The sequence below is a fragment of the Chlorocebus sabaeus genome, chromosome 22 (assembly GCF_047675955.1).
Source record: "Chlorocebus sabaeus isolate Y175 chromosome 22, mChlSab1.0.hap1, whole genome shotgun sequence".
Taxonomy (NCBI): Eukaryota; Metazoa; Chordata; class Mammalia; order Primates; family Cercopithecidae; genus Chlorocebus; species Chlorocebus sabaeus.
This window is the reverse complement of record NC_132925.1, coordinates 83009194-83024246: the sequence shown is the minus strand read 5'-3', so window position 1 is coordinate 83024246 and position 15053 is coordinate 83009194. Positions and strand designations below refer to the sequence as shown.

At 40.9% G+C, this 15053-nt stretch overlaps 1 protein-coding gene across 11 annotated transcripts in view; it reads right to left on the bottom strand.

Moving 5' to 3' along the window:
* The window catches only part of ARHGEF3 (Rho guanine nucleotide exchange factor 3), a 340374-nt gene that overhangs the window by 11866 nt on the left and 313455 nt on the right, over window positions 1-15053 (bottom strand). For all 11 annotated transcript variants that reach the window (XM_007984680.3, XM_038003769.2, XM_007984679.3 and 8 more), the window contains 3 exons: window positions 12588-12684; window positions 12350-12426; window positions 5920-6177 (listed from right to left, as the gene is read on the bottom strand). In XM_007984680.3, the coding sequence (XP_007982871.3) occupies window positions 5920-6177; window positions 12350-12426; window positions 12588-12684 (432 nt within the window). The remainder of the gene's footprint in view (window positions 1-5919; window positions 6178-12349; window positions 12427-12587; window positions 12685-15053) is intronic.

Sequence of the window (15053 nt, the reverse complement as noted above, 5' to 3'; positions counted from 1 at the left end):
ATTCCAGCTACTTGGGAGGCTGAGGTGTGAAAATCGCTTGAACCTGGGAGGCAGAGGTTGCAGTCAGCCGAGATCACGCCACCGCACTAGAGCCTGGGCGACAGAGCAAGACTCCCTGTCTCAAAAAGATAAAAAACTCCATGACACCAATCAGAGGCAGAACAATGATTTCCTTAGCAGGATTCTCTGTCCCCTAAAAGTGAAAAGACCTATAGTCCCATCGTTCTTGTGGTGGTAACTGAAAAGTACTTAACAGATGGAAAATGTTGATAAGGCTTCTTCTTCGTCACATTTACTTAAAAGAAAAATCAATCTCTGAAAAGCAAGGTTCCAAAAGAGGCCTTTGCTCAGTCAGAAGTTATCATGTCTTAAAATAGTAATAAATTCTATCTAGGATTGTTAAGTAATTATTTTTCTTTTTTTTCTTTCATTGAGACAGGGTCTCATTCTGTCGCCCAGGCTGGAGTGCAGTGGTGCCATCTCAGATCACTGCAACCCCTGCCTCTTGGGCCCAAGTGATCCTCCCACCTCAGCCTCCTGACAGCTGGGACCACAGGTGTATGCCACCATGCCTGGCTAAGTTTTGCATGTTTCATGGAGATGGGGTTTTGCTATGTTGCCTAGGCTGGTCTCTGACTCCTGGACTCAAGCGATCTGCCTGCCTTGGCCTCCCAAAATGCTAGGATTACAGGCATGAGCCACTGCGTCTGGCCAAGTGATTATTTTTTCATATGCCAGTAAAATGATATTGTCTGCCAAAAGCAACTGGGTAAAAACTGTTACTCAGTTATAACTTTTGTACTTCTACACAAGTTTGACAGAAGATCTTACAGCTTTCAGCTGAAGTTTGGTGAATGTATGGAGAGACCATAATCTGTACATTTCTGTAGCTATTAAGAGTTTCAAATATCTTTTCTTTCTTTCTTTTTTTTTTTTCTTTTGAGACAGAGTCTTGCTCTTTTCACCCAGGCTGGAGTGCAATGGCACGATCTTGACTCACTGCAACCTTTGCTTCCTGGATTCAAGCGATACTCCTGCCTCAGCCTCCTGAGTAGCTGGGATGACAAGCACCTGCTACCACACCCAGCTAAATTTTGTATTTTTAGTAGAGACGGGCTTTCACCATGTTGGCCAGGCTGGTCTCAAATTCCTGACCGCATGATCCGCCTGCCTTGGCCTCCCAAAGTGCTGGGATTACAGGCATGAGCCACCGCGCCTGGCCAAAAGTTTCAAAGATTTCTTTATTCTTTTCTCTATTTCTCAAATTGTGGTGGTAGCACTCACTACTTTGATTAAAAAAAAAAATCCTTATTTTAAAAAATATAGGCTCTTTAGTGTTACAGAAGAAGCTTTTTGGCCTTTGACGTCAATCTAATATTAAATATAAATTCTGTAAAAGTAATTTGAGCTTTATTAACATAAAACAATAAATAGCAGAACACTTTGGTATACTTTCTTTCTTTTTTCCTTTCTTGGTTTTCAAAAATGACTGATTTTCACTGTTACTTTCAAGACAAAATAATTTCACAAAATATACTAAAGCCATGACTCATCCTTCAAATTAATTTAATGTTTACTGAGAACCTGTTCCATGTTAGACTAAGTGGTAGCATTCACAGAAATGAGAGGATTCCTGCCTTCAAGAAGCTTAAAACAAATGGGAGGTATCTGAGCAACTGTGTTATGTCTACTTCATCCTTTTACCTTTCCATATTTTACAATATGTAGTGAAATCCATGCTTTTTCCTTACTGTTAAAGACCTCAGCATTAGTCGCTGTGACTTATCAGTTAATTGTTACCAGGTGTACCTGGACAGCTGGAATTAATCAGCACTTGAGTCAATTTTCTGAGTTGCCTGCAAGTATCCAGGAAACCAGAAAGAAGATGCACTATAGTCATAAATATGTGTTCATTTCCTAATTTAACTCAGGAACTGAACAGCTGGCATATCACATGAAGATTAATAAACTCAAATGCCATGGCGGTTCCTTATGCAGCTATGATTAGTTTCAAATACTGCTTCTTTTGCTGGTGTTTCAAAAACAGAGACAAAACAATGGAAACAATCAGTGTTCTCATTCCATGTTCTATGTATACATTTATAATAGTAACTGTGGGTCTGCTTTCATTTATTAAAAATAATGTTTTGTATTTCTAGCTACCTGAATATCATGAGGGTTTTATCTCTCTGCATTGGTTCTTTTTATTTTTGGAGACTGAGTTTCGCTCTTGTTGCCCAGGCTGGAGTGCAATGGCACAATCTTGCTCACTGCAACCTCCGCCTCCTGGGTTCAAGTAATTCACCTGTCTCAGCCTCCTGAGTAGCTGGGATTACAGGCATGTACCACCATGCCAGGCTAATTTTGTATTTTGAGTAGAGACGGGGCTTCTCCATGTTGGTCAGGCTGGTCTTGAACTCCTGACCTCAGGTGATCCGCCCACCTTGGCCTCCCAAAGTGCTGGGATTACAGGTGTGAGCCACTGCTCCTGGCCTCTGCATTGGTTCTTGAGAGAGATTTTGCAGAATTTCAGGGAGGCATAAAGTTACATACAGCAGGCTGCCATTAGCCAGACAACAGTGACAGTAGTTGTGCATTTAAATTAAATTTATTGTTGCATCTCTCACTGGGTTCAAACTGAAGGAAGGCACTGGTAAAGGGAGATGATGAGAGATACCTGGTAACAGTACAGAGATTAAGTGCACACGTGCTGGACTCATCATCCTCAAAGTGGACTCTGAAAGTCCTGACTGTCTGGTTCCTTGTGCCATGATACTCATGGCTCCTGCCATGAACCAAGAATAGCAGTCTTCATGGCTGTTGCATCAAAAGCAGGACTGTTTTCCCACTTATTTCAGCGATTTTTTTTTTTTTTTTAGGAGTTGAGAAACAGTGGTGGGTGGGGGGAAGGGATGCTCTGCAGGATCATTTTCTGGCAGAAAAATCCTTAGAATTTAAAACATTAAATGACCAAGTTCTCTGGAATATCTGAATATCCAAAATCCTATTTTAAGAAGTTCTCTTTTGAGAAAAATTTTTTATCAACCCTCAAAGCATTATTAAGAAATTCTAATAAAGATGTGGTAGTTTAGGCACTACATTAAAGGCAAGACCTCTTTTTAGATCTAATCATGGGTCTGAATGCAATCAGCTCCCTTGGAATGGAAGCAATTTACTTAGCACTCTCTGATTTTTCCCCTTTCATTGATGGGAAATTTATTCAGGGGATATTTGTCAAGCTATATTGGTGCTATGGGTTTTATGTTTATCAGACATTCATAATGCACCCAAGAGTACAGGGCTAAATGATTCTGTTCATCTGGGGTAATGCTACGAGGATTTTGTAAAGAGGGGAAAAAAATCCTGTGTGTATACTGTGTAAGTAGGCATTTGGAAGACTTGCTTTGCAGACATTTTCAAATGCAGGTATACATGTTTCATGCACAGATCTGCCTGAATAACTAGGTACAGAGTCAACTTTTGAAAATGGCTTCATACTTTATGCACTAGGGAAACTGGTTACTAGCACATCATTTTATATTACACACAATCACATTCTTATCTGTTTTTAAATTCAAACTTTAGCTCACTGGGTATTTTTTTTAAAAAAAACAGAACAGTATTCTTTCATGCTCCATATTAAAAAAAAAATCTTTACAGTAACTCAGAACAGGCTCCCATGCTTCAAAAATGTCATGATTTTGAGTAGCTCATGCTCCCTGTTGTTTTTATTCCTGCAGACCACACACTTGCTAGGATGAAATATGGAGAGGAGGCAACTCTATCGCACTCTTCCCAGTAATAAAAAAACAGACATGATGAAGTGAGATGGGCCTCAACCCAGTGCCTGCGTCCCTGATCTGTGCTGGACTGTGGGCCTGATCTCTGTGTGTTGGGCCTACCAGATACACTGAATACCTCATGAATCAGAAGAGGGTCCTTTATTATTCTTTTCTATCCTACCTGGAGGCACCCAGCCCAGTTCTGCACCGGTGAGGCTGGTGACCAGACAGCTCTCTGCAATTATAAAGGCAACAGAAAGTGGTGGGCAGGCTTCCCGCATCAAGGTATAGAATCATAAAGAAGTAGAAGGGCACAGGATTTGGAGTCTACACTGACAGGGTTTGAACATTAACTGCATCAATTGCTGGCTGTGGACCCAGGCGAGCTATTTAACCCCTCCAAGCCTCATCTGGAAAATGGCCCTAATAAGAACAGCTATCTCCTAGGCTGTTGTGAGGGTTAAATGAGATACATAACCTATGAGGCAAATTACATAAAGTTGATTTACTAGGTATTCAATGCCAGCAATTATTACCATGATTGTTGTTACTACTACTTATTATTAAACTCCTATCTGGGAGGAAATAGGCTGTTTGCTCAGCAGGTTCAAGGCTTCTGATTTTCAAATTACTTATGCATATCCTTCTTCTATTATTGTCCCAGATTACATCAGAAAATGAGCCCTTTGAATGATCTGCTAGCCTCTATCCCCCACTGCCACCTCCTTGATCAGGTTTTCACACCCGGACAGCATCCTCCGAACTTGCATCCTTATCACCAGTCTCTTCCTCCTCAGTTCCCCATTCTACCAAGAGTATGTGTCCAAGGTTACATAGCTTGTAAATGATGGAGCTGGGATTTGAAAATGGGATGTCAAAAAAAAAAATCCTAGCTACTTAGAAACCAACCAACAAATAAAAACAAACTTCAATTAATTGCATGACAAAGGAAAAATCTCTTAAATATTTAAAAACCTCTATAACCAGATCTGAACCCATATCCTCTGTCTTCTCTCCTGCTGTTTTCTCAGAGGACCCCTAACCCCAGGCCAACTGATCTATGATATTCCCCAGGCACGACCTGTCCTGTCATTTCTTTATATCTTTGCTCAGGCGACCCGCTCCCCATGGCCTACCATCTGCCATCTATACCATGCAGAGTACTTCAACCAGAATGGCGCTTTCTGGGTGGAATGCTCACAGTTTACAATATTCTCGTGATAGGCACCCCATTTTTCCTCGTCTCCTATTGCTGCTAGGGAAAAATATGTATTTCCCAGATTACTCAGCCCACACTCAATAATCTTTTTTTTTTTTTTTTTTTTTTTTTTTTTTTTTTTTTTTTTTTTTTTAAACAGTCTCACTCTGTTGCCTAGGCTGGAGTTGCAGTGGCATGATCTCAGCTCACTGCAACCTCTACCTCCCGGGCTCAAGCGATTCTTGTGCCTCACCCTCCTGAGTAGCTGGGATTATAGGCGTATGTCACCTCGCCCAGTAATTTTTTTTGTACTTTTAGTAGAGGCAGGGTTTTGCTTTTTTGGCCAGGCTGGTCTTGAACTCCTGGCCTCAAGTGATCTGCCCACCTCAGCCTCCCAAAGTGCTGGGATTACAGGCATGAGCCATCATGTCCGGCCCGTACTCAATAACCATTTGCTGAGTGAGGATCCCACTAGTGAGCAGGAGGTTTGACAAGGCAACCCACTGTAATCGGGGGCCAAAGGGAGCTAGATCTTAAATGGATGTCCACTTCACAAATGAGCTTTGGGGCTAGGCTAAAAGGCAACTTATTACTTTATAACCAAACAAAATTTAAAATCTACACAACGGTCTTGTCCCTCACAGTCAGCAACTGTAACACCAGATTAGAGTCACCTATGTAAAACCAAGAATTTTACTGCCTAAGGGACCTTACAGTGTGTTTCATGTAAACACTGCATTTTACAGTTTAGGAAACTGAGGCAGAGAGAGGAGAAGTGACTTGTAAAATCAAAACATGGACGATGGCAGTGCCAGGCCTGAAACCCAAGATTCCTGAGTATTAAGTACCCAAGGACTCTTCCATTCACCCGCTGACCCAATCCACCAGCCATTATGGTGGAAATAACAAGAAGAGAGAGAAGGAAACAGACAAACTTACAGCTTCTTCCAAGTGCTGCTGATCTGGATTATCATTTGGTGTGTGCCTCAAGATTTCTCGGAGAAGCAGAGGGTATTTTACTAGACGGCTTCTTGGAATATCGAGGAAATTCCAGAGATCTAGTTTGCGGCTAAAAGGGGATTCTAAACATCGCTGTAGGAAATCCTGGACTCGGTGATCTTGCTTTTTGTGGTCCAGCAGAGCTTTGGCGGCTACTTGATTGCTGCAATAGCTGTCATAGGAGCTGAGGCAAGGGAGCTAAGAAGGGAACAGAAAGAGAAGGTTGGAATGTCAAAATAATTGAGCTCTAAGGCTACAGGTGGCATCATTTATTGGGACTGAACAAATACCTAACTTGTCTCTGGGTCTGGCTGACATTCCTTTATCTGCATGGCTGGAGGAAAGTAGTGGAATCTTCAACATGGCAGGCAGTGGACAGTTTTCTTAGGCTCTGGCTTGCTTTCACAAAGTAATTTTCTTAATTGCCTGTTTACTTTCTTAAGACTCTTACCATAGTTTGTTTGCATTTTCTGCCAATTTAAGTGATATGGTTTGGATCTGTGTCCCCGCCCAAATCTCATGTCGAATTGTAATCCCCAGTGTTGGAGGAGGGAACTGCAGGGAGGTGATTGAATCATGGGGGCAGATTTCCTCTTGCTGTTTTTGTGATAGTGAGTGAGTTCTCAGGAGATATGGTTGTTTAAAAGTGTGTAGCACCCCCCCCCGCCCCCCGCTGCTCTCCTCCTCCTGTTCTGGCCATGTAAGACATGCCTGCTTCTGCTTCTGACATGACTGAAAGTTTCCCGAGGTCCCCGCAAGCCATGCTTCCTGTACAGCTTGCAAAAACATGAGCCAGTTAAACCTCTTTTCTTTATAAATTACCCAGTTTCAGGTATTTCTTTATAGTAGTGCGAGAACAGATTAATACACTAAACTAGAAACAAAAGAAGTGAAATTACTGCATGTACATACAGTTCAGAATTTTCCTAACCTTCCAAAGATATCCAGTCACGTAAAAGCCTCCTACTTTATTTTAAAAAACATAGGATTTCATTTAAAATTATTAATAAGAAACTCATCTAGAAGACTTAGTGGCACAAAAAGGAGGCAAAGGGTCATACTCCACAGCCCAGCCCTTTGCATGGCTCAAATACCTATATTAGTCAACATTAGTTTATGATTACCTGATTCCAAGGCACCCAATTATAAAGAGCCTCAAGAAGTTAAAGCAAAAGTATGATTACTAAAAAATCAGATGCAGAAAGCATTCATAAAAATCCTTTAAACTAGTTCTGACAGGTCAGAAACAAGTTTTGACTATCACTAACAGTTAACATCACAATACTATGTCATGAACAATTTAAGCTTAAAGACTTTGGAACATTTAACCTTCACTGCCTTCATTCCAGCAAAATGCTCATTTCTCTGACATATTCCATCATTCACACTGTGCAAACACCATGTCAGAGACTCAACGGAAAAGGCTTCTCATCCACTTTTTCTGCCTTGGCATTCTAATCTAAGAGCTATCAGCCTCCAGAAAGTTGCCAGAAGCAATCAAATGCAGCCAATGGCCTACCTGCTTTTCTCTCTCTCTCTTGTACTAAGAAGCCCTATTCCCTGTAACACCTGCTCTTTAGAGGGATTCAGTGCAAGACACTGGCAAAAGAGTGTCTTTCATTTCTGTATCCTTTCATTCTGTATCCTCACTACTTTGCATTGGGCCTACTATATGGCAGACACTCTGTTCTGAATGAACAAATAAATGTATGTTTAATGGATTACAACATTAGGTAATCTTTGATGGTTTGGGAATATTGCTTAAAAATAAAGTATGGCGGCCAGGCTCAGTGGTTCATGCCTGTAATCCTAGCACACTGGGAGGCTGGGGTGGGTGGATCACGAGGTCAGGAGTTTGAGACCAGCCTGGCCAGCATAGTGGAACCCTGTCTCTACTAAAAATACAAAAATTAGCCAGGCATGGTGGCACACACCTGTAATTCCAGCTACTCAGGAGGCTGAGGCAGGAGAATCACTTGAACCCAGGAGGCAGAGGTTGCAGTGAGCCAATATCGCGCTACTGCACTCTAGCCTGGGCAACAGAGCGAGACTCTGTCTCAAAAAAATAAATAAATAAATAAATAAAGTATGGCAGCATCTGAAACTTCAAATACTCTGCTGCTGCTTTTACACCTTTTATTGAAATTATTTCCTCAGTGACTGAAAGCAAAAAAAGGATACCAGGAAAGTAATATTTTACAAGCTCACTATTGAGCTTAACATTCCTTGGAAATGTCTACCTTCCTTACCTGTTATTAAAATTCTCTACTTATGTTAAAGAGTTGCAGAAATTTTTTCCCTCAACCTTATATTTGTGTAGATACTAGCTATTATTTTAAAGTAATGATAATTGGTACTTACACATGTGTGCGCGCGCGCGCACACACACACACACAGAGAGAGAGAACCTAGACGTGGTACTGTGGCTTGTAATTTAGATTTTCAGAGTTAATTAAAAAGGGCCTCAGGCCCTCTTCATTTAATTTCCACTTCCTCACCTTTTAAAAAGATCTGGAAATGCCCAATGTTTTCATTAGAAGAAACAAATCAGCAGTAACCATCGGATGTAAACTAGTGAGGAACCTTGACCACACTGCTGCTCGCTGTCCAATGGGTCACTGCTCCCTGTGATCCTGCTGCCCTGCTACCATGGCAACCAAATGGGGCTCTGGTCCTGTGCTCTCACCTGACAGGGTGCTCATTTCCTGGGCATGACTTGAAAGGCTATCTGGTTCAGTCACCAGCTAGGAAAGGCCCCAAGTGATCTTTAACTACACGGGGTGAAGAATGTACAAGATCTGGTTCTCAAATACAGACACTCATTCAGAATGTGAGAGGTGAAAATGCAGTTAGAGACTAGGCAGGGTGCGGTGGCTCACGCCTGTAATCACATTACTTTGGGAGGCTGAGGCGGGTGGATCACTCGAGGTCAGGAGTTTGAGGCCAGCCTGGGAAACATGGCAAAATCCCGTCTTTATTAAAATATATAAAAATTAGCTGGGCATAGGTGCATGCCTGTAATCCCAGCTACTTGGGAGGCTGAGTCACAAGAATCACTTGAACCCAGAAGGCAAAGGTTGCGATGAGCTGAGATCACGTCACTGCATTCCAGCGTTGGCGACAGAGCGAGACTCTGTCTTGGAAAAAAGGACAGACTCAGAAATAGGGAGAATCAGATTCAAAGCCTACCTCACACAGCTGTCAGTGACTCTTCCAAGCCTCAGTGTCTCCACCTACAAAATGTATATACTAATGTCCCTCTCTCCCTTAATGAGGTAAAGCATACAAAAAGTGTAGCATGGAGCTTGGCTTCTGATTAAGAATCAGTAAGTACTAGCTATTATTACTTGTCCCAAGAAGTTCTTTGTTTTTGAGACAAGGTCTCGCTTTGTCAGTCAGGCTGGAGAGCAGTGGCATGATCATGACTCACTGCAGCCTCTTCTTCCCAGGCTCAAGCAGTTCTCCCTCCTCAGCCTCTCAAGTAGCTAGGGCTACAGGCACACACCACCATGCCAGCTAATATTTTTTTTGTAGAAACAGGGTTTCGCCATTTTGCCCAGGCTGGTCTCCTACTCCTGGGCTCAAGCGATCCACCCACTTCAGGCTCCCAAAGTGCTGGGATTACAGACATGAGCCACCGCGCTTGGGCCCTAGAATATTCTTATTGAAGAAACTGTCGTTTAGAGAACCGAAGCTACTTGCTCAGCTGGAGACAAAACTAGAGTCTGACACTTCTTCTTGCTTCTCCTTTACCTTCAGAGTTCTGAACTATTCGCCATCTCTTTATTAAATAGACTATCAAGAATTTATAAGGGAAACTCACTTTTTAAAGAAGTTCTATTATCCCCCTAATATTGTGAACAAATCTATTTTTTTTTTTGCTTCCATGTACCCTGGCTCTTTCTTAGGAATTAAAATTTAATGAGACATCAAATTAACATGAGAACTTTCTGCCTTGGAGAGCTTATAAAGTATTTTATCATTGAAAAAACGTTGGCATGGAGATAAGTCACTTGGAGGTTGTTTCTTTATGCTAGAGAAGGCTTACTCAAACAGGCTGACCCACTAGGGAGGGGGGGACACTGATTCTCAGTAACCGGGGTAGTTCCCTGAAAAAAAGCAACCACTCCGTTTAAGGTCTTCAAAGTAAAAGTAATTGATTGATTCTAAGGTCAAAAGGACTTGCCAGGGCTGTCCCACTTGGAAGGCTCACTTGTTTAAAAGGATTTTTCCCCCCTCACTTTTTTCCTTTGCGAGGAAAATAAATCAATTTTTCATGGGTCGAATGGGCTCTGACTTTTCTCATCCAAAGTCCACTAAGATGTTTATTTTGTTCTGTTAAAAATACAAGAACTCAAACATATGTACCCCTAGGTTTACTGTTCCCACTCACACGGACACATCTGCAGTTAAAAGAGGAAAACATTTAACAGCTTGTCGGGCCTGATAAATAAGGGCCATTTCTCATGAAGTCTGGCAACAACGGGCCAGTTGTTTAATTTTAGGCTGCTCTTCAAGATCCAAGTCCTCATTTGAAGCCTGAAGCGTCCAGATAGCAATGGGCCAGCATGGTTACACTTCCTTTGGGTATATACAGAAAAGGACTGCAAAGCTGTTCCCAGATCACACCAATTTTCTAATAAACATGACAAATGTTTATTTCAGCAAAAAGTTAATAACAAGGCAAATTCCTACAATTTTGCTTCTGGCATAAATTGACAATTTGCATATGATGCTTAAGGAAACCATGTAGTCCTGTCCTGCCGTCTCATCAAAAGCAGAGGAGTTATCCTACAAATTCTGGAGTGCGACCTAACTGCTCCTTTTACCCCCGTATCAAAAGACTCCACAGACTCAGGAAGTTTAAGAGATATTGAGGCAGACTCTCTGCTCATTATACCTTCTCTGTCTCTGTCTCCAGTTGGCTGGCTCTCTTTGGAGAAATTTCTTTGTGGGCTAAAGAAGTTAAGACATCTACCATGGCTCATAATAAAATGAAAGTCAAAAATATAAGATGAATGATCTCTCTTGAAATATTAAGGCATATTTTCTAAATTATTCATCTTAGACCATTACTTGCCTTTCAGATCCCTTGGGATATTTCAGCCTTGGTGCTAAAATTGACTCCTGAACTAAAGCTATCTAAGTCATGAAACTCTCATCAAGTATCTTGATCAAGGCAGTCACTGAGAAACATAAAGTTAAAAGATCAATGATAAAACTTTCTGCACATCTATGTATTATCAAGGCATGTGAACCGAAAGGTTTTAGGAAGATTAAAATGCAGATGTAACTGAATAAAGAGAACTCACATAGCAACAGTAGGATTTATAACCTTCACAACACTCTCCGAACAGTGAAATGATCTCTAATATTAGCTGTTGTGGTACTTCCTGCCTATTTTTCTGGAATACTGTGTGCAACAGAGTGATGAGAGACCTAATCTTGCCTGGAAGAAGTCAGCAAAGTAATCTCCTCTCATTATCTGCTTCATAACAGATGAAAAACACCTGGAACTGGGGTGGAACATTCAAGTACTCACAGAAGGAAACGTAAATGTATAGAATAGGGAGTGGTGGGGACTGAGGCAAAATAGAGCACACGCTTTGTCTAGCGTAAGTTAACCAAACAAACAACAACTTTATGTACACAATACAAATCCAGCCCTAGGATCATAAATTTATGACTCCTAATCTAAGATCACAGCTTATTTCTTTTTATTTAATTACGAAAAGGAATGGATTGTGTTGGGATGAAGGTCACCATAATACCCAGCTCTCCTATAAATTACTTAGCATGGTATATATCCTAAACATTAGCAACCTTTACTTATTATCTTGTTTATAAAACTACATTTTGACCATGAGATTTTTTTATGGCCTGAAAAGTATTTTTTTTATATGCTAAACATTAGCAACCTTTACTTATTATCTTGTTTATAAAACTACATTTTGACCATGAGATTTTTTTTATGGCCTGAAAAGTTTTTTTTTTTTTTTTTTTTTGTAGTGGATAAGTCACTAAATTTTTATTGGACTATATTATACTAGTAATTGGCCTGATAGAATATTAACTAGTTTTACTTCATTTGATATGAGACTAGTAATAGTTTCATGTTTACCTTTACTTATTTTGTTGCAAAAGGCCCTGTTACTTTTAAATGCAGTAAATTTGTAACAAGAAAAAAACTGTTTTCATGCTTTAAAGATACAAAGTTTAAATATAATTACAGTTTTACTAGGAACTTGCTTTTTTTTTCTGATGCGAAACCAGTATTTGTTAAAAAAAAAAAAAAAAAGTCTAGCTAAAATGAAACTCCCATCTATATTTTTGAAATTTATCTTCAATAAAGACCAGAGAACTTTCTTACCCAGCCCACGAGGATGGGACCAACATGTTCAGTCGAGCCATCAGGCTTCCGAACATCTCGAAGCTGACTAAGGAGCTCTGGCAAAAAACAAACAGATGCTTATTTGTTAGGCAATCAAATATGAACAGGGCTGGAAGTAGGTTATTCACATTGCAGGCATTTCATAATCACTCACTCGTTAATACGACAACTCAATTAAGGCTACAAGTCACAACTCATCCTGGGAATAAAATTATACCTTCATGTAGAGGGATTAGAGAGTCCAGTGTTCCAAAAATTTGATTCAACTCTTGTTCTGTCATTATGGAGAGTTTCAGCATAGGGTCATGATAGGCCTGCACAAAAATGGCAAGAGATGGAAGCAAATGTTTAAAATCAGAGGAAGTACATTGTTCATGTAAGTAACTCCTGATAGGTCCTATCCAATAACAAAACTTCTGGCTCTCTAACAACAACTTCTCCCATAAAGCTGCAGGAACAGCAGACAGGTGTGGCTGGAGGAGAGGAGAAACCAGCACTGCCTTGAGCCTTTGTGGCTGAGAAACCAAAGCAGATTTTTCAAAAGCTTTTTTATTTTAGTATATCATGTATCTGGGAAAGAGCACAAATCCTAGGTATAGAACAGATTTGACTGTTAATATGTTTTCAAAATCAAGATCCTGCCTTTAAAAAAAAAATCCCACTTTATTCAAAACTAGCTACCAGCAGATTCTTTTTTTAAATTAGTACATATTTAAAATAAAGAAAAAGAGGAAAGAAACAGTGATTGGTATCCTTTACTACTGATTTGAACGAAGAGAGCAAAACCTCTGCTAATCCTATCACCTCTTATTAGAGAAAATTAAACAACAAGAATACACAGTTATACACAGGGCACTGAAGTAGAATACAAAGACTTAGAAGTCTCCTACCTTCAAGGAATTTTATAAAGCTAATGGGGAAGACAAGAAAAACTAAAATATTTTCTAGTTTTATATTTTAGTTTCCAATCTCATGGAAAACTAAATCTATGTTTAAAAAAGAATTTTTTTCTTTTTTTTTTTTTTTTTTTGAGATGGAGTCTTGCTCTGTCACCCAGGCTGGAGTGTAGTGGCATGATCTCAGCTCACTGCAACCTCTGTCTCCTGAGTTCAAGTGATTCTCCTGCCTCAACCTCCTGAGTAGCTGGGATTATGGGTGCCTGCCACCACGCCTGGCTAATTTTTTTTTTTTTTTCTTTTGAGACGGAGTCTTGCTCTGTCGCCAGGCTGGAATGCAGTGGCGTGATCTTGGCTCACTGCAACCTCTGCCTCCTGGGTTCAAGCAATTCCCTGCTTCAGCCTCCTGAGTAGCTGGGACTACAGGTGCACGCCACCACACCCAGCTAATTTTTGTACTTTTAGTAGAGACAGGGTTTCACCATGTTGGCCAGGATGGTCTCGATCTCCTGACCTCGTGATCTGCCGACCTCGGCCTGCCAAAGTGCTGGGATTACAGGCGTGAGCCACCGTGCCCGGCCTAATTTTTGTATTTTTTAGTAGAGATGGGGTTTCACCACGTTGGCCAGGCTGGTCTTGAACTCCTGACCTTAAGTGATCCACCTGCCTCAGCTTCCCAAAGTGTTGGGATTATAGGTGTGAGCCACCGGACCCGGCTTATGTTTAAAATTTAAAGATTCAAATCAAGACTGATGTCACATGACAGCAAAAAGCCATCAAATCAAAACTGCTCTAGAGGGTCAAAGAATTAAAACTGGAGTGGCCAAGGAAAGTTTTGAAGATGAACTGCTTGGTACAGAGAAGGAGGCAATAAATGTTATGTAAGAATAAACTGAGATTTGAGCTGGTTCCTGAAGGATGGGTGGATATGAACGGTTGAAAGGAACGAGAAAAGTTTGTAGGACGGTAGGGCCACCATGAGGAAAAGGATGGCCGGGAAACATCTCAAGGTGCTTGAGTTTGGCAAATCTTCATGCAGGAAAGGGAAATTACACATATGACCAGCATGATAACTCTCACAGTGAAATAACTTCTTTGTCCTCTCTGATCTCCTCCTCCAGCCCTGCCTAAAACTCAGTTTCTTAGCTGTGTCCAAGCAAAGCTTGGGTGGCCGTCTCTCAGGAATGCTAGAGGTGGAATTTCATCTTAGCAGAAAGACTAAAAACCCTTAAAAGAAGGAAGGTATCCTTCCAACCCTGTGATTCTTCGAGGAGGTTGTGAATATCAGATGAAGGAGTCTGGTTTTAGCCTCCAAGCCATGGAGTTGGGGGGCTGTGCCACTGGAATGAAAACATTTTTGAGGAAGGTTTGTTGTCCTCCTCCTCCCCACACAAAATGTTGATTAGAAAACAAATTCCTATATAAAAGATCCCAGCTTATATGATAGTATGCAATTGCCTCATTTCACTTTATTTGCTTTTGAGATTCAAATGGCTTTATTTCTAAGACTCAGTTCAAGTTTCAGACAAGCACACATTCTCTCCCATGGGCAAAGAGTCGTACATATGAGACTTCTAGGACAACGAAACATACATAAAGCGAGGCCTCCATGGACACTTTCTGATTTGGGCTGAAGTATTCTTTGACATGCATTAGAGACATGCAGAGGTAAATGCCTAAAGGTGCCAGGTCTGGAGAGTTATTCTGCCCTCTTGTTTTGAAGCACTTTCCCCACTGCTTGGTGTGTGGTAGCAGACCAGTCTTAGTTATAAAAGGAGTTCTCATGA